Here is a 27,509-nt window from a genome sequence, read left to right on the forward strand (position 1 = left end):
TGATGTCCATTGACTTTGGAATAAAATAGATTTAAGTTCATGTTGTGAAAAAAAAAAAAAAATTCAAGCTCTCTTTTCTTCTTGATGAGCTTGGCTTGATTTTCTTTACAATCTCAAAAAATTTTTTTTTCTTTATTTCCTCTATTGTTTTTAATCTCTTATTTATTTCCTCTCTGATCTTTGTTATTTCCTTCCTTCTGATGACTTATGGGTTTATTTGTTCCTCTTTTTCTAATTTTTTTAAGTGGTAGGTTAGGTTGTATATTTGAGATTTTCTTCTTTGAGAAAGCCCTGTATCCTTCTGACCTTCCATTTTAGAACTGCTTTTGCTCAGTCCCATAGGTTTTATAAGGTTGTCTTTTCATCATCATTTGTCTCTAGGTAGTTTCTGATTTTTCTCTTTCATTTCATTGCTGACCCATTGGGTTTTAGTATTGTGTTTTTAGTTTCCATGTAATCACTCTTTGCTAATTTTATTTTATTTCTTATTTTATTTCTATTTACATAGAGTTGTGGTCAGAAAAGATGTGTGAAATAATTTCTACCTCTTACAATTCATAAGGCATATTTTGTGTTCTAGTATGTGGTCTATCCTTGAGAATGTTCCATGTTCACTTAAAAGGATATTCTGGGGGTTTTATATGTAATGTCCTATAGATACCAATTAAATTCATCAGTTCTATTGTGTCACTTAGATTCTCTGCTGCCTTATTGATTTTATGTACAGAAGATCTGTCCAGTGATGTCAGTTCAGTTCAATCGCTCAGTTGTGTCCAACTCTTTGCGACCCCATGAATCACAGCACGCCAGGCCCCCCTGTCCATCACCAACTCCTTGAGTTCACTCAGACTCATGTCCATCGAGTCAGTGATGCCATCCAGCCATCTCATTCTCTGTCATCCCCTTCTCCTCCTGCCCCCAATCTCTCCCAGCATCAGAGTCTTTTCCAGTGAGTCAACTCGTCGCATGAGGTGGCCAAAGTATTGGAGTTTCAGCTTTAGCATCAGTCCTTCCAATGAACATCCAGGACTGATCTCCTTTGGGATGGACTGGTTGGATCTCCTTGCAGTCCAAGGGACTCTCAAGAGTCTTCTCCAGCACCACAGTTCAAAAGCATCAATTCTTCGGCGATCAGCTTTCTTCACAGTCCAACTCTCACATCCATACATGACTACGGGAAAAACCATAGCCTTGACTAGACGGACCTTGGTTGGCAAAGTAATGTCTCTGCTTTTTAATATGCTATCAAGGTTGGTCATAACTTTCCTTCCAAGCAGTAAGCGTCTTTTAATTTCCTGGCTGCAATCAGCATCTGCAGTGATTTTGGAGCCCCCAAAAATAAAGTCTGACACTATTTCCACTGTTTCTCCATCTATTTGCCATGAAGTGATGGGACCAGATGCCATGATCTTAGTTTTCTGCATGTTGAGCTTCAAGCCAACTTTTTCACTCTCCTCTTTCACTTTCATCAAGAGGCTTTTGAGTTCCTCTTCACTTTCTGCCATAATTGTTTTGTTAAATATGTTTAAAAATTACCTTTTCTTGAACTGCAAAGTTTGACTTGGGTTTATATTGTGATATAAGTATTCCTAGTAAAATATATCTTTCCTTTTCTCCTTTGCTTTTCACTTCTCTTCTTTTCACAGCTATTTGTAAGGCCTCCTCAGACAGCCATTTTGCTTTTTTGCATTTCTTTTCCATGGGGATGGTCTTGGTCCCTGTCTCCTGTACAATGTCACGAACCTCCATCCATAGTTCATCAGGCACTCTATCTATCAGTAAAATATAGGCAACTAGGCGTGATTGAGGATTGGAGGATGAATCCATGACTGATTTGATGTGTGTGTTAGTTGCTCAGTTGTGTCTGACTCTGTGACCCTGTGGACTGTAGCCCACCAGGCTCCTTTGTCCATGGAATTCTCCAGGCAAGGGAGTGAGTTTCCATTTCCTACTCTGACAGCATATTGGACATCTCTTGACATTGCCAGTAGTATTCTTCCAATCTTAGTCACATCACAAACCTCTATGACCCTGCCTCAATTTCATCCTAGGTTTTTGGTTTGAGCACTCAGGAAAATGCTGGATTGCAAGTAGTCTGAAAACGGTTCAGTTTGGGGGTAAGAACTGACACTTTTCATGTTGTGAAGGACTAACAAAGTGAATCCTAAGGAGAAAACAGAAGTGGGAAGAAACTAGGAAAGTAAAACAAACTGATGGTGATCAACAGTGGACAGGCCTGTGCTGACTCATTTGATCTCGAAAGGTAGGAATGGGTGGACAGAAATTAAAAATACTAATACTTCTTTCATTATAACAAAAAGCGAAGGGAAGAAAGAATGTAAAGTTTAAAGGTGGGTAGCTGGGAAGTGATGAGTTATCTGATATGATGAGTAGTTATTTAATATCTCAACCTATGTCATTTAATATTGTTTATATTTATCCTTTCAAGGGGCTTACCTGGGCTCAGAGCGTAAAGCGTCTGCCTGCAATGCGGGAGACCTGAGTTTGATCCCTGGGTTGGGAAGATCCCCTGGAGAAGGAAATGGCAACCCACTCCAGTATTCTTGCCTGGAAAATCCCATGGACGGAAAAGCCTGGTAGGCTACAGTCCATGGGGTCTCAAAGAGTCGGACACAACTGAGCGACTTCACTTTCACTTTTCAAGGGGACTTTATTTTTATCAGAGGAAATTTATATGTTAAAATATTTATTTCATAAGATTAAAGATGAATGTAAGAACTAAGGCAGAGAAAGAGAGATGGTATTTAGAAAGTGATGGACTCTGTGGCAGGTACATTATGGTTGGCAATGCAGTAATTTCTCAGGATACTTAGGGACAAATATCTTTAAATATTTATTGAAAATGGGATTATGATTCATAGAACTTTTTTAATGACAATGGAAATGAAGTAATGGATGTGAGGAAAAGGCATATGTACTGCCAAGATTTAGCAATCTAGTTTAAAAGAAAAACTTGAAGTATTCTAAGTTTGCACTATACATGATTGAGATGGAAGCAAGATAGCTGCATGGGTGGTTAAACCTCAGTCTCCTCAGATCTTGTAGAATATGGAAATAATCTCTCAGAGGCATTTGAAAATTGAAAATATAAATAGAACACTTAGAGGTCCATCTGTCCTTTCAACTGGAGTCCAAAGTTTCCTATTTTCTGGAGGTGTGTGATGAGCTACACTCTCTTCAAATAGCCCAAATGTGAGAATTTCCTGTTCAAACCTGAAGTGACACATTGATGACAAATCAACTTTTTCCACTCTCACTTCACTCTGAGCCTTCACAGGGCAGTATGTGAAGGTCACAGACATGGTTTATTCTTGTCCTGGATTTATGTTTTTAAATTTCTCCTTTTATTACCCAGCTATATCAGGCCTCTTATGAGAGTAATCTGACCTCCCCACTAAAGGATGCACGACTTTCTGGCCAACAGAAGGTATGTGTCCTTTCTCGCCTGTCTCTCTACTAGACCATCTCACTTAGTGGGAACTGGAAAATGTTAGATGTGAAGCAACTGAGGTATAGTTAATATACAACAAAATCAAAGTATAATATTAGTTTTTTTTAAAAAAATAACTCAGGGTAAAAAACAACCATAAAATATCAAATATGATGGAAGATTTCTCCAGCTATTCAAATTAATGTCTGTAGAATGCTAGTCAAGTGCATACTTGGATTTGTATATAATCTTGAGTGAAATCTGCAGGCATCTTGACAGAGAACAACTAGTTTGGGATTTTATAATCAGTAGTAGGTAGGTTTCCTGTATAATGTGTTAATATATATTTCTCTCAACTTCTATAAATAGATTCTTGGAAAAGAATTCATTGCATAAAAAGGCCAAACATAATTCTTTATATATGCACTTAGATTGAATAAAATCAATTTTATTTTTAATAAAAATCAAGATGAAGTAGCTCCCAAATGCTAATATAACCTTAACTGTAAGTAATGAAAAGATTTTTTAAAATATTGAACAAACATTTCAAAAAAGATGTACTCTACTAATTAAAGACACTCTTGTTTAATAAATTGCTTTCCAGGCGCTAACTGATATGAATCAGAAGTAGTAACACAGAAATTGCAACTTAAGCAGTAGTTTTAAAAACTAACATTTATAGAACATATAGGCACCAGATTGAGTGCTCAGTGTAACATGCATTATATATTACATATTATTTCCATGTTAGATCAATAATACAGGTTCCTAGACACTAAATAACTTTTAAAGAACACAGTTCTTTAAGTTTCAAATCCATAATTAATTTGCAGATCTTTCTGACTAATGCATCCATTGACTGAATTATTAAGCTATGTTTTCTGGATTTTATAAGCAATTATCGTCACTTAGACAAATAAAATGACCTTTACTAACTTTGACATCTATAAGATCCTTCTGGAAGTTTGAACCAACAGTGTTCCTACATGAATGACCTATATTTGTTTATCATTTTGTGGATTCAGACCTCAGCCACTAAATCAATTATCAGTTATGTTTGTAAAATAAATATTTTTAAGTCTTTTTCTATTGCTTTACTTTTAATATTGTTTAGGTTATATTTAGTTTGTCACATAATATTTTTCAATATATGAAGTAGTACCTCAATTTTTAAAGTTTTCTCAGAATTCCTCAACCATTCAAAATAAAGAGCATTTGGTACCCTTTTTAATAAATAAATGTAAGTCACCATATACTGTAATTTAGTGCAGGAAATGCCAACTTTATCCTCATCTTTAAAGTACTTAGTCTATAACCAGTGTTGGATTTCAAAATAATCAAAATTATAGTTGAATCTCTCTGTTGTAATACACAATATTTTCATTTTAATACAAGCACTGTAATGCTGTTAAAATATTTCTGTGGAATCTGACTTTAACTTAATGAGGATATTATTAGTCATGAACTTCTTTATTATTCCCTGATTTATTGCTTTTCATTGTTTAACCAATAATATATTGTCAAACATAAAATATCTTTTTTTAAAGAAAGTGTTCTATCATGAAATCCTTGTTTGAAGTTTCAAGGAATTTAGAACCAGGCTTTAAGTTTGTTCAGCTGCAAAGTGAACAGCAAGCTCTTTGCCCCGCCCGTGTTACTGCAGTAGGATTCTTGTCTCACATACACCACGCATTCCTCAGTTCACTTAGAGCACAGTCCTTGACATCACTCAACTTCAGAGATGAATAACCAAGGATTAATCTATGCAGAACTGAAGGGAGTCAAGAACTCAAAGAGACAGAGAATAAAACCCAAGGGCTCTAAAGGTCTCATTTCAATAGCTCAGCAGGAATTAACGTATGCAGAATTAAATCTTCAAAGTGCTTCTCAGAATCTCCGGAAGACTTCTCAGAATCTCCAAGAGAATGAGGAGAACTACCACTCCAAAGGTAAAACATTACCAGTCACTAGGTGGAACTGTTCTAGGATGTGCAGGTGGGGTGCAAAGGTGTAGAGGAGTAGGGGATAAGCTCACATATTTTTCATTTTGAGGAAGACAGCTTAAAACTGGGTATCGTATCTAATGTGAAATCAGAGAACTACTTTCATTCTGGCATTGCTGACATTTGTAGGCTTTATACTAATGCAGCATTAAATTTGTTGAAAATGCAATGGTATATTCTGAGAGAAAGACTACAGTGGGAGAAATTGAGTTTGGGGTCCAAGTTTATATACACAGCTCCCTGTTTACATGGGTTCTAGTGTATGCCTCGGAGAACGCAGTGGCAACCCACTCCAGTACTCTTACCTGGAGAATCCCAGGGATGGGGGAGCCTGGTGGGCTGCAGTCTATGGGGTCACACAAAGTCAGACACGACTGACGTGACTTAGCAGCAGTAGCAGTGTATGTCTACTCTCTAAACAATTGCCCCCATTACTCCTTTCTCAGTAGTTCCTTTTCTCTCCCTGCAGGTTCACCGTCACCTCCAGAGAAGCTCATTGCTGGGATCCTCGGAATCATCTGCCTTGTCCTGATGTCCACTGTGGTAACAATGATCATTATTACTCCCTGTAAGTACATTTTTTAAAACCTGTAAGGGAACTTTTCACTTTAATGATGGTCAGTCCTCTAAACATTTCACAATATTATAGAATGTGCCTATCATTAAAATATATGCATTTAGGCTAAATGTGTAATGGTAATTCTGAATATGTCAAAAATGTACAACACAGAATATTTACAGAGGGTATGTATTTGTATATTCTGATTTCATAACTCAAAAACATGTGTTAGGAGATTAAAAGAACTTATTGATAAACACAAATTAATTCTTAATATTGGTTAAAACAAATACTGTAAGAGGTGGTGGCATCTGTTCCTTTTGGTTTTCGAAATATTTTTTCTACCAAATCATCAATGCTTAATTAATTTGTCTTGGTAAAATCAGTTTTATTTTAGATTAATCCTAAACAATAAACCAAATTTTTTAACTCAGCTACTAAAATCATTATGATTTATTTAGAGCAATATTAACTTTTATAATGATTAATTTTGTAGCTACTCTAATACAGGAACAGAAAAACTCCTCTCGGATAACAAGGCTCCAGAAAGGTACATAATCATTTTAAAGCTCTGGCATATATACAGTTGGCATTTTGTCTCTATCTTAGGCTAATGAAAATAAGAATAGTTTATGGGGTAGAACATTAATTGCAAAATAGAGCAACAAATATTTATAACTAATGATTATAGGAGAATGCTTCCGCCTATACAACAATATGATCAACATGAACAATACAACAATTGTTGAAAATTAGTTCTAATTTCCTTCTGCTATAATATGATAAGAGACAACTAAGTTTATTATTCTAAAGCAGAGGTTTCATTTCTTGATTTTCAGGATGTATAAAGAGTGGGTATTTCTGTGTGCTTGCTTTATATGGAGACATAACTTGGGTTATGAGAGACTAACCCTTTCTGTGAATGTATGCGTTGGTTTGTTTAATATGTACCGGCCTTGAGGATGCATAGATACGTTGTATAAACATGTATATACATAAATATGTCTATATCTATGCATATATGTTGGAGAAAGCAATGGTAACCCACTCCAGTATTCTTGCCTGGAGAATCCCAAGGACGGGGAAGCCTGGTGGGCTGCCGTCTATGCGGTTGTACAGAGTCGGACACGACTGAAGCGACTTAGCAGCAGCAGCATGCATATATGTAAATTGACTTTTATTTTCTAAAATTCAATATTTTTTGGCTAGAAATTCACAATCTTTCTTCAGAATACCATTGTGGTCGCTGTCCAAAAGACTGGTTTACATATTCCAACAACTGCTATTATACTACTTTTGAAAAAAAAACGTGGAATGTGAGTTTGACAGCCTGTGCTTCTAGGAACTCTACTCTGCTTTATATAGATAATGAAGAGGAACTGGTAAGATATCAAATATTTCCAACACTTTGTTAAAGGCTTGATTCAGTCAATATTATATTTGTTAGAATTCACTTGTGTTTTTGTATGTATTTGTAGTTTGTTTAAGGCCTGTTATGTTATTAAATAATGGAATACAACTTTATATTTTATTAATATTTTATCCTATGAATGCATGCTTGATTATTTCCGTTCTTGCTTTTCACTGAAAACCATGCTTTTCCAAGTGCTATTATATTCTAAGATAAACTGTGCTATTTGATTTTAATATATATCAAGGAAAGTATACATATCACACATTTTCACATAGATCACAAAATAAATAGAACCATGTAATTACACATCAGATTGTGGATTAGAAGTTTCAACTTTCCAGCACCTCATCCTCTGTAACTTCTCATCACCTATGTGTCCTCCTTACTTACCCACCGTCATGGCGTTTGATGTTATAGAATCTCTTTGCATGCTTTTGCTCTTCATGTACATAGACTCAAACTGTATGCATTCTTTCAGTCTCTGCACACTCCTATGTACTAGTTTTGCAATTCATCCATATTCTTGCATTTACATGGGGTTTGTTAATGTCTGTTGCTCATTATGTAAATATAGCATTTAAAATCTATTCTATCCAATGTCTCTGAGTGGAGATGGAGTCTCATGCCTTCAGGGAAAAAAGGCTTCCTGGGTTCAGTACTTTTAGACATGAGATCCTCTTTGCTGGTCCCACCTGCATCTTGGCCTCGCAATTCTAGTTCTCTTTGTGAGGCAGGGGAACGTCCTCTAACTGCTCCTTGTTAGCAGGTGTCCTGATGGACACTTTGTAAGGCTCACGTGGTATTGTCAACAGGATTCCCCTCAACACACAGGAAGAATGGAATGGCTTATCTGTGCCCCCTCCTACAGCTTGCTGTTAAGTCTCCAACCACATCGCCCTTCTCTTTCCACCTTTCAGAGTCCTCTGTTCTTGTGTCTTTCATTAGTTATCATGTTTACAGTTGTACTTAGCACTGAGGAGCAGAGAGAAATGAGTCTCTGACCCTTTGTCTTGTCCACTGGATTCCAGCAATACAGAAAAAAGATTGATTTGGGGTTTATCTAGGCAAAGAATGATGTGCGTCCCAGAAAATCAAAGATTTGTCTTTCGTGTCACTTATTTTCTCAATTTCAATCCCTTAATTTCTTTCTAAAGCTGAAACTCTGAGAAAAATAGTAGCGCAATCCAGTGATATAATCACAGTATCTGGAAAAATGAAAGTCACAGAATCTCAAAACATTTAAAACCTTGCTATGTTTAATTTGACAACATGGGTAGCAATTAAATTGCATGAATCAGACTTCTTATTAACATAAGAAGAGCAATGACACTGATAAACATAAATGTTTGAGTTTATTTTTAATCAAAACTACAGACATTGGTTAATGCTTTGACAAATATTAAAACTTTCAACTTTGTATTTTTAGTGCTAGATTGGTTCGAACACTCATCTTGTTCAGAAAAGTCAGGATCCTATGAAAGAGCACACTATTTGCATTTTAAGACTTAATGAATTTTTTCATAGTGATTAAACAAAAATACTTCTGTGTAGAAATTTCTGAAGTCCCTATCAATTATGTCATGGATTTCAGTCTTTCGTGAAGGCCGTGATCACCCGTGGATATGGCAAAATGGCTCAACTTTCAAACAACAGTAAGTACAGTAAGTACAATACTATATAGAGAAGGAACATATTTAAAAAATATATTTTAAGAATATTATTAAAACATTTGCTTTGTTTGAATTATACAATGATGAAAAAAGATGTTGAAAGTTAATAAAATGTTGATAGAAATATTAAAAAATGGGATACTCAGTATTCCATTTTCCTAATAACAAACTCTGCCTGAAATTATGTTAAAAACACCACTTTCAAAATATCTTTTTATTACTGTTATACAGAAATGTTATAACTTCATGAGCTGTCCTCATATATCATAACAGAATTATGCAATGCTTTCCATTACAGGATATCAGACTCATCACCTGAGAAAAGAAACTGTGCAGTGTTATCCACAGGGGTCATAAAGTCAGATGATTGTGAATTCCCAAATATGTATACTTGCAAGCACAAGCTTGAGAATTAAAAAGTAAGTTTGGCTGCTGTTGGGTAACTTCATCTCTTATGAAATGGAAATAATAGTATGATTGCATAATTTCAAAATGCATTATATTCTTTTTTTGAATAATGGATTTTTTTTTCCAAAAACTATTGAAATTTAATATGCACACCAGAAAGTACAGATATCATTCCTTCGGTGTCTGAATTTTTTTGCTCAATAATATATTTATGGCAATCAAACTTTCTAAAGGATCGCATGGTATATAGGACCATTTGCAAGAAATATAAAAAATAAGAAAAGAGAGATCAGAAGCAGATTAGTGATGACCAAGAGCTGTGGGGAGGTGGGGATAGAAAATGACTGCTAACTGAACAGTGATGAATACTTTCTAGATTTTGATAGTGGTGATGGTTGCAAATTACAAATATATATAAAATAACTGATTATACACTGTAAATGTATGAATTTTATGCTATGTAAATCACACCTCAACAAAGCTGTTTTAAAAAACTGCTTGGGACTGCATTTAATCTTTAAAGTAAATTGTAAAGTCATCTTTGCAATATTGACTCTCCCAATAAGTACCATGCTTTATCTTTCCAATAATTTAGGTTTTCTCTTAATTTCTTTCTATTTTATTTATTTAATTATTTTTGGCCACTCCAGATGGCATGTGGGATCTTAGTTTCCCAGCCAGGAATCCAACTTGCACCCCCCCCATGCTGGGGAGCACAGAGTCCCATCCACTGACTGTCAAGGAAATTCACTTATCATCTTTTACATTTTTCAGCATTGAAATCTTAGAGAAATATGGGTATTTCATAGCTATTCTTTTGTAAATGTCATCTTTACTTTTTAAATTTTCAGTAATTTTTGCTGCTGCAGCAGAAATAAACAAACAAAAACAGGGGTTTACAGGCTGATCTTATGTTCAATGACCTCTCTGATTTTATGTATTAATTCTATTGTTTCAAATTTACATTCCTCTGGATTTTTAAAATAAAAACAGATATTGCAACTATAAATAATCACATTTTATTTCTTCTTTCCAGGTGCAATTGCCTTGTTTTTTTTTCTTGACTTATTTTTACACTGCAAGCTTTTATCTTCAGTGTCAAATAGAAGGTATTGTAAAGGTCCTACATGTATCATTCCCATATTATGGGAATATATTCCACTACTTTATCTTCAAGTATGAAGTTTAAGGATTTTTTGATCATACTTGTTTACTATGAAATCAATTCCATATTATTTATTTTTTCTTATAAATTTTGTAACCAATCAGTAGTGTTTCATTTTTATTTTTTATTCAATAGAATGAGAAATGCTTTTTTAAATAATGCTTATGTATGGCAAAAACTACCACAAAATTGTTATTAGCCTCCAATTAAAATAAATAAATTTAAAAATAAAATTTATAAAGTTTTTTCCTCCAAATATTCCTATTTACTTCAAATATTAACCAGTCAAGCATTCCTGAAATGAAACCACAGTGATCATTCTGTATTTTCTTTCTCTTAAAATCAGTGCATATATCATACTTAGGTTGAAATATTTTCTTCATCCATTTTCACAAAGAGACAGGACTGAATTCCTTAATATTATGTAAGCTGGCAAGTTTTGTTCTCAAGGCTCTATTGGAAAGCATTCCTTTTTTTTTAATATTACCTGGAGACTTTGTGAAAGACCTAGTATAATTTTAAGTGTTATTATTCATTACTGTTACCGTTAGAGTTTATAGAACTTTTTTTGTAGGAAGTTTATACAATGAAAGCCATATCTTTAACAGATGTTAAGCTTATTCAATAACCTCAGATATGCAGATGACACCACCCTTATATCAGAAAGTGAAGAGGAACTCAAAGGCCTCTTGATGAAAGTGAAAGAGGAGAGTGAAAAGTTTGGCTTGAAACTCAACATTCAGAAAACGAAAATCGTGGCATCTGGTCCCATCACTTCATGGGAAATAGATGGGGAAACAGTGGAAACAGTGTCAGACTTTATTTTTGGGGACTCCAAAATCACTGCAGATGCTGATTGCAGCCAGGAAATTAAAAGATGTTTACTCCTTGGAAGGAAAGTTATGACCAACCTAGATAGCATATTAAAAAGCAGAGACATTGCTTTGCCAACCAAGGTCTGTCTAGTCAAGGCTGTGGTTTTTCCCGTGGTCATGTATGGATGTGAGAGTTGGACTGTGAAGAAAGCTGATCACCGAAGAATTGATGCCTTTGAACTGTGGTGCTGGAGAAGACTCTTGAGAGTCCCTTGGACTGCAAGGAGATCCAACCAGTCCATTCTAAAGGAGATCAATCCTGGGTGTTCATTGGAGGGACTGATGCTAAAGCTGAAACTCCAATGCTTTGGCCACCTCATGCGATGAGTTGACTCACTGGAAAAGAGTCTGATGCTAGGAGGGATTGGGAGCGGGAGGAGAAGGGGACGACAGAGAAAGAGATGGCTGGATGGCATCACCGACTCGATGGATGTGAGTTTGAGTGAACTCCAGGAGTTGGTGATGGACAGGGAGGCCTGGTGTGCTGTGATTCTTGGGGTTGTAAAGAGTCGGACACGACTGAGCGACTGAACTAAACTGAACTGATGCATTTAAGGTAATCAATATTTCACAAGGCAGATTTTACTATTGCATTTTCCTTTTAAATCATATAAAAATTGAGACCTTTGTGGATTTTTCTTTAGTTCATATGTTATTTATAAATGTGTAACTGAACTTAAAACTAGATAAAGTTTTTCACATTTTTGGTTATTACCTTTTAGCTTAAATTGTAAAGAATTTCTATGAATCTGGAAGCAATCTATATCTCTATTATATGTGGCTGGTGTGAATGAGGAGGAAATCTTAAATTTTTATTTTTTAATAATTAATTAAAAATTAAATTTGAATACTCACATTTCAAGTGTCATCTGCCAAATTTGACTTAAGGCTGCTATAGTGACACTATAGTTCTATATATTTCATGTTAATGTAATCAGGATTATAAATATATAGTGAATTTTTGGACTATTTAGTGTAATTTAAAATGTGAGTATTCTATATGAGTATATAAGTGTGTGTGTGAACAAATGTGTTGGCTAATTGTCTAGTTTAGATCTGTCTGTAGCCTTACTGGTATATCTGCTTGCCCGATGAGCAGTGAGAGGTAATTGTTTAAATTTCCATTAATGATTATTTAATCTACATACTTTTCTCAAATCTTTGTTGAACTTGTACTATTAAGTACATGCAGTTTTTTTGTAATTGCTAATGGTTTGGATCCTCAGTATATTGTTATGAAACATGCTTCATCTTTTCAACAAGGTTATTCCCTTCTTTGTGACAGTATATTAACTTTAGTTCTATCATCTTGTGTTGCATCATACCATTTTTTCCTCTTTTTAAATTTCCTCTTTATTTTTTCATTAAAAAATTCTAACTAGAACAGCAGTTATTAAAATAACTCTTCTATATATATGGCTGTATTAAACAAAATGTTTTAAATTATGAACATTCTTAGAAGTGGGAGGTTATTTCATATATATTTAACCTAATTTTAAAATTATTGTAAACTTTATATATTTTATTTGTATGTAAGTATATATAATTAATTTTTAAGTATAATGTATTGTTTCTTTGAATTCTACTTTATCTTTTTCTTATTTTTCAAAATAAATATATTTTACACTCATCTGTAAGAATTTATTCATTTAATATGCCTTAGTTTAATTAGTGCCTTACATTTTGCAGATTGTATTCTTTACTCAATAAAGTCCAAATTAGTACTTTCAGCCACTTCTCAAACAATGAAAGGATATATTTATTCTTTACTTTTATTTACTACTCATGTTGTGTTTGCTCCCTTGAATTCTAATACAAATATATATTTACAATTTGAAATTTTATCATTAATATTTTACCTCTCAATATCTATTTGCATATAGTCACACAAGTTCTTTTCTTCAAATCTTTTCTTAGAAAATTTTACCAAGATTAAGAGTTTCTTCTTTAGAAGACCCTGAATATTTCCTTTATTTAGAGTCAGTTGGTAATTTCCCTCCATTTAAAAAACTTCTTTGAAAATGAATTGATCTTGTTATTAGGTTAAAAGCACATTTTCACTTGTTATTGAGTTCCAATTTATCTATCTCTCTTAGGTCATTAAGTATGGCCATTAATAGAAATAGACATAATTACAAATCAATATATTCATATCATAAAAAGTAAATTCAAACCACTTTTAGTGTTTTGAGTAATTTTATCTTTGCTGTATGTTGTCTGAACATAGATATTAAAGTTAAATGACAGAGAAAGTGAAAATGAAAATGTACTCACTCAGTTCTATCTGACTCTACAACCCCATTAACTGTAGCCTGTCAAACTCCTCTGTCCATGGAATTCTCCAGGCAAGATTAATGGAGTGGGTAGTCATTCCCTTCTCTAGGGGATCTTCCCAACTCAAGGATCGAACCCATGTCTCCTGCATGGAAGGCAGTTTCTTCAGATTAAACTCATATTTTGACATGTAACAAAGAACCTGACTTGTATAACAGTATTTAATTGAAAACAGCAAAGTGTATGACAGCAGTAGATACAACTACTTCAAATTTTAAAAGTAAACATTAGTATATTTTACATTGTGTGACATCTCTAATGAATGTTTCAATTGCTATAATTCTAGGATGTAATAGAGAAAATTATCAATTTAGTTTATGAAAATAAAATATGATTGATAGATGCAACCATATAGGTAGCCATTAGTCACTGTTTTAGAAGACTCAAGTATTAGCCTTCATTAGAAGGACATAACTGAGTTTACATTATATTTTTCTAGATTTCAGAAAGCTAAAAATAGTGTTTCCCTAAATTCAATGTTCTAGAAGTGATGCTGAAAGTGAATATCCTTAGTAATGGTAGATAAACATTTATCCTTTTCTTGATACAAGTGACAATTGATGAAAAAATGCATTTGAGGCAAATTTGATAGTTTATTTAATGTTTTACATTTTTGGATGTTCATGTGTGTTTTGCAAAAAGGTCAACATTTTCTGTCTTCTCCATTTTTTTGTGAAGTGAAAATTTAAAAGCTTATGTTTCCCCCCTATGGAAACTTGGGCTTTTGCTATTTACAACAAATATTCCAATTAAAAATATAGATAACAAGTTATGATTTAAGGATCATCAATGAATGATATAGTGAGTATTCAATATTTCAATCTCTGCCATGGTGATATAGCTTGATATTGTTTTATGCTTTGCCCTTCCCGAAAATATTTATTTTATCAGAGGAAACCTGAATAACTTGTTTAGGAATAATATAATTAGATGCAGCTATTTTAAGAACTAAGGCAGAAAAATAAAAAAGTAAGTTTAGACATTCATCCTTTTGTAACAGCTATTTTAATGCAGACAAGTAACACCCAAAAGAGATGTCCTTTTCATTACAGGGAACTGGAATTCAAAAGGAGAATGTCAAGAGATACCTAGAGTAATAGGCAGGTTTGGCCTTGGAGTACAAAATGAAGCATGGCAAAAGCTAACAGAGTTTTGTCAAGAGAACTCACTGGTCATAGCAAACACCCTCTTCCAACAACACAAGAGACAACTCTACACAGGGACATCACCAGATGCTCAATACCGAAATCAGATTGATTATATTCTTTGCAGCCAAAGATGGAGAAGCAAAACCATCATACAGAGGAAGTTGCAAATGGATCCAAGGCATTAAATCTGATAGCCACAGTGCTCGAAGAACTATGGACAGAGGTTCATGAAATGGTAGAGGAGGCAGTGATCAAGAACATTCCCAAGGGAAAAAAAAAATGCAAAATGGTTATCTGAGAAGGCTTTACAAATAGCTGAGAAAAGAAGAGAAGCTAAAGACAAAAGAGAAAACCATATACCCATTTGAAAACAAAGAATAGCAGGGAGAGAGAAGAAAGCCTTCCTCAGTGATCAATGCAAAGAAATAGGGAAAAACAATAGAATGGGAAAGACAAGAGATCTTTTCAAGAGAACTAGAGATACCAGCAGAGAAGGCAATGGCAACCCACTCCAGTACTCTTGCCTAGAAAATCCCATGGACAGAGGAGCGTGGTAGGCTGCAGTCCATGGGGTTGCTAAGAGTTGGGTATGACTGAGCGGCTTCACTTTCACTTTTCAGTTTCATGCATTGGAGAAGGAAATGGCAATCTACTCCATTGTTCTTGCCTGGAGAATCCCAGGGACAGGGGAGCCTGGTGGGCTGCCGTCTATGGGGTCACACAGAGTTGGACACGACTAAAGCGACTTAGCAGCAGCAGCAGAGATACCAAGGGAACATTTCATTCAAAGGTGGGCACAATAAACAACAGAAATGGTATGGACCTAACAGAAGCAGAAGATATTAAGAAGAGGTGGCCAAATACACAAAACAACTATACAGAAAAGATCTTCATGACCCAGATAACCACGATGGTTGATCACTCACCTAGAGCCAGACATCCTGGAATGCGAAGTCAAGTGGGCCTTAGGAAGCATCATTACAAACAAAGCTAGTGGAGGTGATGGAATTCCAGTTGAGCTATTTCAAATCCTGAACGATGATGCTGTGAAAGTACTGCACTCAAAATGCCAACAAATTTAGAAAACTCAGCAGTGGCCACAAGACTGGAAAATGTCAGGTTTCATTCCAATCCCAAAGAAAGGCAATGCCAAAGAATGTTCAAACAACTGCACAGTTGCACTCATCTCACATGCTAGCAAAGTAATAGTCAAAATTCTCCAAGCCAGGCTTCAACAGTACATGAACCATGAACTTCTAGATGTTCAAGCTGGATTTAGAAAAGGCAGAGGAACCAGAGGCCAAATTGCCAATTTCTGCTGTATCATCGAAAAGCAAGAGAGTTCCGTAAAACCATCTACTTCTGCTTTATTGACTATGCCAAAGCCTTTGACTGTGTGGATCACAGCAAATTGTGGAAACAGAGCATGAGATGGTTGGATGGCATCATTGACTCAGTGGGCATGAGTTTGAGCAAAGGTTGATAGTTAAGAACAGAGAAGCCTGGAATGCTGCAGTTCATGGGCAGGGGGGTGAATTATCGAACACGACTTAGCATCTGAGAAAACAACAATCATTAAATAACTACTGTTAATGTATTATGATTGCTTTCATTATAACCAAAAAGACATAATGCCAATATAAGGAAAAGAAATATGTAATGCCATGCATAAATCTTCTGAATTAGTGACGTGCTGTATGTGTGAAGTCGGTTTAGTCATGTCTGACTCTTTGCAACACTATAGGCTGTAGCCACCAGGTTCCTCTCTCCATAGGGATTCTCAGGCAAGAATAGTGAAGTGGATTGCCATGACCTGCTCCAGGGGATCTTCCCAGGGATTGAACCCACATCTCTTTTGTCTGCTGCATTGGCAGGAGGGTTCTTTACCACTAGCTTCACCTGGGAAGCCCTAGTGACAAATATTGTTAATAGAATTATGACTTATTCCACAACAGGAATAAAAACATGAGAGTATAAGAAAATGAAAACGTAATGCCAAGATTTAGCAACTTTACATAACAGTAGAACTTTGAAGACACCCTTAGCAAAGCCTAAGTTTGTAGTATGTGTGATTGAGATAAAAACAAGTTAACAGTATTGTAGTCATCTTTTCCCCAGTATATTTTAGAAAAAAAAAAAAACTTCTCAGAGGCACTTGCCAAAGGGCAAACTAAATGACACACTACATACCCAGAGTCTCCTATATTCTGGAGTTGCATCATGAGATAAACTGTATTCAAAATACTTAAGTGTAAGAATTTCCTGTTTAAACTTTGTGACATGTTGATGAGAAATCTACCTTTTCCACTATTGCTTCACTGTGGGCCTTCACAGGGCAGTCTGTGAAGACCACAGACACTGTTTACTATAGTAACTTGGTCACCCACAAGAGGAGGCAGGACTCTGGCCAGCAGAAGGTATGTGTCTCTCTCCTTTGTAATTCCACATCTCATTTGGTAGGAGGTTACCCGTGCCTAGATATGGTTCAATTTAGGGACAATTGATATGTAGCCAAATCAAGGATATAGTGGTAGATTTATTTGAATAATTCTGAGTCCCTTGGACTGCAAGGAGATCCAGCCAGTCCATTCTAAAGGAGATCAATCCTGGGTGTTCATTGGAAGGACTGATGCTAAAGCTGAAACTCCAATACTTTGGCCACCTCATGTGACGAGTTGACTCACTGGAAAAGACTCTGATGCTGGGAAAGGTTGGGGGCGGGAGGAGAAGGGGACGACCGAGAATGAGATGGCTGGATGGCATCACCGACTCTGTGGACATGAGTTTGAGTGAACTCCGGGATTTGGTGATAGACAGGGAGGCCTGGCGTGCTGTGATTCATGGGGTCGCAAAGAGTCGGACACGACTGAGCGACTGAACTGAACTGAAGAATTATGTAAGCATAAAATATGAAATATTATGGAAGATTTTGCAAAATATTCAAATTCTTGCCTGTTTATTAATCAAGTGCATATAAACACGTGTAAATAAGTTTCTAAATCAATGCAATTTAAAGTGAAATCTCATAAGCACCATGACAAGGAACAGTTACTGCTGTATTTTGTCATCAACAGAGATATATTTATATATGTCATTAAACATTTCACTCAGCTTTTAAGAATAGATTCTTAAAGGGGATTCATGAAATTGTGAAGGGCCAGTGTAATTCTTCATAGATCTAGATAGAATAAAAGCAGTTGAGTTTTAATAAAAATAAGACAGATGCAGCTTCAGTAAAATCCTAATTTAAATCCAATTATAAACAACCAAATGCTTTTTAAAACCTTGAACAGAACATTGAATAAAAAAGATAAATGAAAAAAAAAAAAGATAAATGACACAGATACAGAGATCTAACATAGGAAATTGTATTACATTTTTCTGACTGATATGAATGGCATTATGCCAATTATATTAAAATAATAAATGCAAAGTTTAATATGACTGTTATGTGATCTATATAACACATATTTTGTTAAAATTTTGGATTTGCAAACTAGTTTCTATATACTAAATAATTTTTAAAGGTCACACATTGTACATTTCAAAGCCAGAAATAATTCTAGTTCTCACTAACTACTGACTCCAGTGACAGAATTATTAATGTGCATTATCTGACATTTAATTGCTGATAGGCAACCCACTCCAGTATTCTTGCCTGGAGAATTCTGTGCACAGAGGAGCCTGGTAGGCTACAGTCCATGGGGTCACAAAGAGTAGGACACGACTGAGCAACTTCACTTCACTTCACAACTAAATCTACCCTCACTGATTTGACACCTATAGGATTTTTCTGGAAGTTTGTGTCAGTATCGCACTTCTATAAATGATCTACACTTTTATTTATCATTTTATGATTTCATATCTCAGTCATTATCAATTGCTAATTACTTTTGTAAAGTAAGTATTTATTTTAAAATCTTTTTAATATTATTTTCTTTTTATTGTTTACTAAAGCTTCGAATAGTTTAATATGCCATGTAACATTTTTAACATGCAAAATATTTCTCTAAATTTCTAATGATTTCGAAGAATTTGCAGGCAATCAAAATAAAATAAAAAAATATTTGATAGCAGTTCATTTTCTTTTAATAAATGATACCACTAATTAAAGTATTTTAGTGCAGGAAATATTTCATATGCCAATACTATTATTCTCTCTTCTTTAGAAGGCGCAATCCTCAAACATTAATGGGTTTTTAAGTTATCATAAAAACTGGTATATTGGTACATCTGTTTTTTCCAGTATGGCATTTTAATTTCAACACAGTTACTGTAACAGTTTTACAATGTTTCTTTGCAAATTAACTGTAAATTGATAAGGATATTATTTTTATGAGCTTTGTTTTTTACCAGTTTATTAATTTCATTGTTCCAATGATGAATAGCATTATTTCAAACATAGAATATTAATTTTAAAACTTAGTCTATCATGAAACACTTACTAACACACTGTGGAAATGAGAACCAAACATATAACTTGCTTAACTGCAAAATGAGTGCTGTCACTCATCTCACACACCACCCACTCTAGGCTTCTTGTGATTTTATACACCATTTATTAACTACATAGGTACAGTTTTCATAGAGCGCCATCCTTGACATTACACAGCTGCGGAGATGAACAATCTAATGAAAAACTACCCAGAACCAAATCTGGCTAAGGGCTCCAGGAAACAGCAAATTAGAGGTAAGAGCACGCAAAGGTCCATTTTAGTCACTGAGCCGGAGAAAACCTACATGGAATTAAAATTTAAAAATATTTCTCACTATCTTCAATGGAATGACAGGAGCTTCCAATGCAAGTGTGAGAATCTAATAGCTCATATACTTTTTATTTATGAGGATCAGAGCTTGAATTTGAAATACAGTACTCTAATATGAGCTTCCTGGTGGCTTCGTGATAAAGAACCCACCTGCCAATGCAGTAAACGTGGCTTGGATCCCTGGCAAATCCCATGGACAGAGGAGCCTATCTATTCCAGCATTGCTGTAATTTGCAGTCTTTGATCTACAACTTGTGAAGTGTTATATTTGCTGAAAATTTATATATTCTGAGAGGAGGATTACAGTGTTTCATATGGATTTGGGGCCCAAGTTGATGTCTATGAATTCTCACGGATGTGGGATCTTTTGTTCTTCTAAAACAACTGTCTCCATCGCTCCTTTCTCAGTGTTTCCTTTTCTCCCCCTGCAGGTTTACCGTCATTTCGAGAGAAGTTTGTTGCTGTGATCCTGGGAATCATCTGTTTTGTCTTGATGTATACTGTAGTGAGAGTGATAACTTTTATTCCATGTAAGTGTATTTTTGAAATTGTGATTGAACTTTTCACTTTAATGATCATCAGTGCCTCTCAAAAATCATATGATGAAATAAAACTCTTATTTTAATACATGCATTCAGCCTAAATGTGGAATAGCTATTCTCAGGTTGTCCAAAATACAAATAACACAATGATTCTATAGATTATTATATATATATGTATATATTTGTGTATAGGTTTACATGTATATATGTGTTTTCTGATTTCATAACTCAACAGAGGCTTTAGGAAGCTGAAAGACCTTATTGAGAAACAAAAATTGATTCTTGAGATTGGTTAAACCAAATACTGTAAGAGGTGGTGGCATCTGTTCCTCTTGTTTTTTGAAATTTTTTTTCCTTCTAATCTTCATTGTCTAATTGAATTTTCTTGGTAAAGTCAGTTTTAGTTTAGATTATTCTAATCTTAAACAATTAACCAAATTTTAGACTCAGAAACTAAAATCATTATGATTTATTTAGAGCAATATTAACTTTTATAATGATTAATTTTGTAGCTACTCTAATACAGGAACAGAATAACTCCTCTCGGATAACAAGGCTCCAGAAAGGTACATAATGATTTTAAAGCTCTGGCATATTTACAGTTGGTATTTTGTCTCTATCTTAGGCTAATGAAAATAAGAATAGACTATGAGGTAGAATATAAATTGTAAAATGGAGCAACAAATATTTATAAGTAATGATTACAGGAGAGTGCTTCTGTCTGTGCCACAATATGATCACCATATGCATTCTTGAAAATTGGTTCTAATTTCCTTCTGCTATAATATGATAAAAGACAAATAAGTTTGCTATTCTAAAACAGAGGTTTCATTTATTGATCCTCAGGATGTGTAAAGAGTGGCTATTTCTGTATGTTTGCTTTATATGGAGACATAAATAGGCTTATGAGAGATTGACCCTTTATGTGAATGTATGTGTTGGTTTGTTTAATATATACCAGCCTTGAGGGTGCATAGATATGTTGTATAAACATGTATATACATAGATATGTTTATATCCATGCATATATGTAGTTTCTTTTATTTTATAAAAGTCAATTTTTTTGGCGAGTAATTCACAATCTTTCCTCAGAAAGTCATTGTGGTCATTGTCCAAAAGACTGGTTTACATATTCCAACAACTGCTATTATATTACTTTTGAAGAAAAAACATGGAATGGGAGTTTGACAGCCTGTGCTTCTAGGAACTCTACTCTGCTTTATTTAGATGATGAAGAGGAACTGGTAAGATATCAAATGTTTCCAACACGTTGTTAAAGGCTTGATTCAGTCAATATTATATTTGTTACAATTCACTTGTGTTTTTGTTTGTATTTGCAGTTTGTTTAAGGCCTATTATTTCATAAACAATGGAATACACATTTATGATTTTTATTTATATTTTTGTCCTATTAATGCACGCGTAATTATTTCCATTTGCTTTTCACTGAAAACCATGCTTCTCCAAGTGCTATTATATTCTAAGATAAGCTGTGTTATTTAATTTTACCATATATCAAGGAAAGTATACATATCATACATTTTAATATAGATCACAAAATAAATAGAACCATGTAATTATACATCAGATCATGGATTAGAAGTTTTCACTTTCCAGCAGCCTATTCTCTGTAATTTCTCATCATTCTGTGTCCTCCTTATTTACCCACTGTCATGAATTTTTATGTTATAGAATCTCTTTGCATGTTTTGCTTTTCATGTACATAGAATCAAACTATATGCATTCTTCGTTCAGTCTGTGCACCCTCCATGTACTAGTTTTGTAATCCATCCATGTTCTTGCACTTTATTATTTTTTATTTTTATTGGAGGCTAATTATTTTACAACATTATATTGGTTGGTTTTGCCATACATTGACATGAATCCGCCCTGGGTGTACATGAGTTCCCCCTCCCAAACCCCCCTACCACCTCCCTCCTCATCTTATCCTCCCCCTGGGTCATCCCCGCATACCAGCCCCGAGCATCCTGTAACATGTATCGACCCTGAACTGGCGATTCTTTTCACATATGATAATATACATGTTTCAATGCCATTCTCCCCAACCATCCCACCCTCACCCTCTCCCACGAGTCCCAAAGGCTGTTCTATACATCTGTTTCTCTTTTGGTGTCTCGTATACAGGGTTATCATTTGCATCTTTCTAAATTCCATATATATGTGTTAGTATATTGTATTGGTGTTTTTCTTTCTGGCTTACTTCACTCTGTATAATAGGCTCCAGTTTCATCCACCTCATTAGAACTGGTTCAAATGCATTCTAAAATCCATTCTATCCAATGTCTCTGAGTGGAGATGGAGTCTTATGCCTTCAGGGAAAAGAGGCTTCCTAGGTTCAGAACTTTTAGTCATGGGATCCTCTTTGCTGGTCCCACCTCCATCCCTGCCTCCCAACTCTAGTTCTCTTGGTAGAGGCAGGAGAAGAACTTCCTCCAACTGCTCCTTGTTAGCAGGTGTCCTGATGGACACTTTGTAAGGCTCATGTGGTATTGCCGACAGGATTCCCCTCAACACACAGGAAGAATGGAATGGCTTAGCTGTGCTCCCTCCTACAGCTAGGCTGGGTGAGTCATTTAGGTCTAGGTCATTTTCTTCTTTGGGGGAAGATATAAGACGCCCTTAATTGTTGTTCCCTAACCTCTCGCCTTGTTCTCTCATCCTGGAGAAATGATGCGAGATTACAGAAGAGTCAAGCTGCTGTTAAGTCTCCAACCACATCACCCTTCTCTTTCCACCTTTCAGAGTTCTCTGTTCTTGTGGCTCTCATTAGTTCCTATATTTACAGTTCTGCTTAGCAGGGAGGAGCAGAGAGAAATGAGTCTCTGACACTCTATCTTATCTGCTGGATTCCAGCAATACAGAATAAGATTGATTTGGGGTTTATCTAGGCAAAGAATGGTGTGGGTCCCAGAAAATCAAACTTTGTCTTTCGTGTTACTTATGTTCTCAATTTCAATCCCTTAATTTCTTTCTAAAACTGAAACTCTGAGAAACATAGTAGTGAAATCCAGTGATATAATCACAGTATCTGGAAAAATGAAAGTCACAGAATCTGAAAACTTTTAAAAAATGTTCAATTTGGCAACATGGGTAGCAATTAAACTGCATGAATCAGACTTTTCCTTGTTAACATAAGAAAAGTAATGAAACTGATAAACATAAATGTTTGAGTTTATTCTTAATCAAAACTACAGACATTGGTTAATGCTTTGACAAATATTAAAACTTTCACCTTTATACTTTTAGTGTTAGATTAGATTCTAACAGTCTCATCTTGTTCAGAAAACTCAGGATCCTATGAAAGAGCACACTATTTGCATTTTAAGAATTAATAAATTCTTTCATAGTGATTAAATAAAAATACTTTTGTGTAGAAATTTCTGAAGTCCCTATCAGTTATGTCATGGATTCCAGTCTTTCGTGAAGACCGTGATCATCCGTGGATGTGGCAAAATGGCTCAACTTTCAAACTACAGTAAGTTTTTAAAAACACTACTATATAGAGGAGGAACATATTAAAAATAAATATTTTAAGAATATTATTAAAACATTTGTTTTGGTTGAATTAGACAATGATGAAGGAAGATGCTGAAAGTTAATAAAATGTTGATAGAAAATATTAAAAAATGGCCTCTCAGTAGCCCATTTTTCTAATAACAAACTCTTATAGCAATTATATTAAAACACCATTACCCACTTTCAAAATATCTTTCTATTACAGTTATACAGAAATGCTATAACTTCATGAGCTCTCCTTGTAAGTCATAACAGAATTACATAATGCTTTCCATTACAGGATATCAGACTCATCACCGGAGAAAAGAAACTGTGCAGTGTTATTACTGGAGGTCATAAAGTCAGATGATTGTGAATTCCCAAATCTGTATACTTGCAAGCACAAGCTTGAGAATTAAAAAGTAAGTTTGGCTGCTGTTGGGTAACTTCATCTCCTATTTAATGGAAATAATAGTATAATTGCATAAACTTCAAAATGAATTATATTCTTTTTCCTAAAAATGGAAGTTTTTTCAAAAATTATTGAAATTTAATATGCACACCAGAAAGTATAGATATCATTCCTTTGGTGTCTGGTTTTTTTAACTCAACTATATATTTACAGCAATCAAACTTTCTAAAGGATCACATGGTACATCATTTACATGAAATATCAGAAATAAGAAAACTAAGAAAAGAGAGACCATAGCAGATTAGTGAGGACCAAGAGCTGTGGAGAGGTGGGGATAGGAAATTATTGCTAACTGAACAGTGATGAATACTTTCTAGATTTTGATAGTGGTGATCATTGCAAATTAAAAATGTATCTAAAATCACTGATTATACACTTTAAATGGATGGATTTTAGGCTGTATAAGTTATACCTCAATAAAGCCGTTTTAAAAAACTGCTTGGGACTGCATTTAATCTTTAAAATAAATTGCAAAGAGAGTCATCTTTGCAATATTGACTCTTCCAATCAGTACTATGCTTTATCCTTCCAATAATTTAGGTTTTCTCTTCATTTCTTTCTATTTTTTTAAAAATTTGTTTAATTTTGGCCCTGCCAGGTGGCATGTGGAATCTTAGTTTCCCAACCAGGAATCCAACCTGCACCCTTCACACTGGGGAGCAGAGTCCCAACCACTGAACTGCCAAGGAAATCCACTTAGCATGCTTTACATTTTTCAATATTGAAATCTTAGAGAAACATGGGTATTTCATAGCCATGCTTTTGTAAATGTCATCTTCGTTTTTTAAATTTTTAGTAATTTTTGCTCTGCAGAAGAAATAAACAAAATAAAACTTCTCTCCAGGTGCAATTGCATTTTTTTTCATGACTTATTTTTACACTGCAGGCTTTTACTTTCAATGTTGAATCGAATATACAGTAAAGGTCTTATATGAATCATTTCTATATTATGGGAATATATATGAATACTTTTATCTTCAGTATGAGGTTTCAGGATTTTTTTCATCATACATTTTTACTATGAAAACAATTCCATATTATTCATATTTTTCTCATAGAGTTTGTAAGCAATCAGTAGTGTTGCATTTTTATTTTTTCTCCCAAAGAATGAGAAATATTTTTTAAAATAATGTTTCTGTATGGCAAAAACTACCACAATATTGTAAAGCAATTAACCTCCAATTAAAATAAACAAATTAATTAAAAATTATAAAGTTTTTCTTTCAAATGTTCCTATTTCCTTCAAATACTAACCAGTCAAGAATTCCTGAAATGAAACCACAATGATCCTTCTGTATTTTCTTTCTCTTAAAAATCACTGCATATATCATATTTAGATTAAAATATTTTCTTCATCCATTTTCACAAAGAGATAGGACAGAGTTCGTTAACATTATGTAAACTGACAAATTTTGTTATCAAGGCTCTATTGGGAAGCATTCATTTTTTTCATCTTACCTGGAGACTTTGTGAAAGACCTTGTGTATTTTTAAATGTTATTATTCACTAAGGAGCCTCTTGACAAAAGTGAAAGAGGAGAGTGAAAAAGTTGGCTTAAAACTCAACATTCAGAAAACTAAGATCATGGCATCTGGTCCCATCACTTCATGGCAAATGGATGGGGTAATAGTGGAAACAGTGACAAACTTCATTTTTGGGGGCTCCAAAATCACTGCAGATGGTGACTGTGGCCATGAAATTAAAAGACACTTGCTCATTGGAAGAAACGTTATGACAACCTAGACAGCACATTAAAAAGCAGAAAAATTACTTTGCCAACAAAAGTCCATCCAGTCAAAGCTATAGTTTTTCCAGTAGTTATGTATGGATGTGAGAGTTGGACTCTAGAGAAAGTTTAGTGCTGAAGAATCAATGCTTTTGAACTGTGGTTCTGGAGAAGACTCTTGAGAGTCCCTTGGACTGCAAGGAGATCCAACCAGTCCATCCCAAAGGAGATGAGTACTGAATATTCATTGGAAGGACAGATGCTGAAGCTGAAACACCAATACTCTGGCCACCTCATGCGAAGAACTGACTCATTTGAAAAGACCCTGATGCTGGAAAGATTGAAAGCGGGAGGAGAAGGGGACGACAGAGGATGAGATGGCTGGATGGCATCACCAACTCAATGGACATGAGTTTGAGTGAACTCCGGGAGTTGGTGATGGACAGGGAGGCCTGGCGGGCTACATTCCAAGGAGTCGGACACGACTGAGCAACTGAACTGAACTGAAGTGGTTCATTACTGCTACCATCAGAGCTTCTAGAACTCTTTCTGCAGGAAGTTTATACAATGAACTCCGTATCTTTAACACACGTTAAGTTTATTCAGGTTCCTAGTTATACTACATTGGGTAATTTGCACTTTCAGGCATTCTCTATTTCATATAGATAGTAAAATATATTCATAGTATGGCTTTATTTTCTGTTTAACAGCTATAAAAACCATAATGTTGTTGTCCCATTTAATATAGATGTAAAAGATTTATGTCTTCTCATTTTTTTCTTCAAATGTTTTTTATCAATTATATTGCCTTTCAAGTTAAAATGACATTCACCATTTTACTCTTTTCTAATGTAGTTGCTTTTTTTTGTCAAGGTCTTGCATCATTTATTTACCTTTTACTTCTTTATTTGGACTACTTAAATTTAATTTCATTTAAACCACTTTTTAATTTTTAGTTTCTTGTGACACCTCCTCAAATCTATTCTTTCTTATTTTTGGTTTTTGATGTATGCAATTAGGGCAATAAATATTTCACAAGACAGACTTTTGTTATTGCATTTTCCTTTTAAATCATATAAAAACTGAGAATTTTCACTGCGGATTTTTCTTGGGTTCGTATGTTATTTAGAAATGTGTAATTTAACTTAAAACCAGACAAAGGTTTTCACATTTTTGCTTATTGCCTTCTAGCTTAAATTGTAGAGATTTTCTATGAATCTGAAAGCAATCTATATCTCTATTATATGTGATATAATATATATATTGTCTGGTGTGAATGAGGAGGAAATCTTAAATTTTTATTTCTTTATAATTAATTAAACATTAAATTTGAATGATAATATCTCAAGTGTCCATCTGCCAAACTTGACTGAAGGCTACTATAGTAACACTACAGTTCTATATATTTCATATTAATATAATCAGGATTATGAATATATAGTGAATTTTTGGAAAATTTA

General features: G+C 34.5%; 2 protein-coding genes across 7 annotated transcripts; both read left to right on the top strand.

The window, feature by feature from the left end:
• The first annotated feature begins 4,727 nt into the window (after positions 1-4,727).
• Positions 4,728-13,040, top strand: LOC129536341 (NKG2-A/NKG2-B type II integral membrane protein-like). 6 transcript variants are annotated; one of them, XR_016037676.1, is made up of 7 exons: positions 4,728-5,400; positions 5,924-6,022; positions 6,510-6,563; positions 7,223-7,395; positions 9,019-9,088; positions 9,396-9,516; positions 10,542-13,040. XR_016037676.1 is itself a non-coding variant. In XM_088837334.1 (7 exons), the coding sequence occupies exons 1-6, from the start codon at positions 5,193-5,195 to the stop codon at positions 9,511-9,513; spliced, it is 732 nt and encodes a 243-aa protein (XP_088693460.1). In that variant the 5' UTR covers positions 4,731-5,192; the 3' UTR covers positions 9,514-9,516; positions 10,542-13,040. The 6 variants fall into 6 exon arrangements, 4 of the variants coding, with proteins under 4 accessions (XP_088693461.1, XP_088693462.1, XP_088693460.1 ...); XR_008681800.2 differs by having other exon boundaries at positions 4,731-5,400; positions 9,019-9,079; XM_088837334.1 differs by having other exon boundaries at positions 4,731-5,400; positions 7,244-7,395; positions 8,979-9,079.
• A 6,566-nt stretch (positions 13,041-19,606) lies between these two features.
• Positions 19,607-25,019, top strand: LOC129536342 (NKG2-A/NKG2-B type II integral membrane protein-like). Its single transcript, XM_055395188.2, has 6 exons — positions 19,607-19,717; positions 20,225-20,323; positions 20,848-20,901; positions 21,428-21,579; positions 23,731-23,831; positions 24,153-25,019. The coding sequence occupies exons 1-6, from the start codon at positions 19,648-19,650 to the stop codon at positions 24,268-24,270; spliced, it is 594 nt and encodes a 197-aa protein (XP_055251163.2). The 5' UTR covers positions 19,607-19,647; the 3' UTR covers positions 24,271-25,019.
• The last annotated feature ends 2,490 nt before the right edge of the window (positions 25,020-27,509 follow it).

Source organism: Moschus berezovskii, chromosome 6, assembly GCF_049115385.1.
Source record: "Moschus berezovskii isolate FMDL1 chromosome 6, NW_MosBer_1.0, whole genome shotgun sequence".
NCBI classification, from domain to species: domain Eukaryota; kingdom Metazoa; phylum Chordata; class Mammalia; order Artiodactyla; family Moschidae; genus Moschus; species Moschus berezovskii.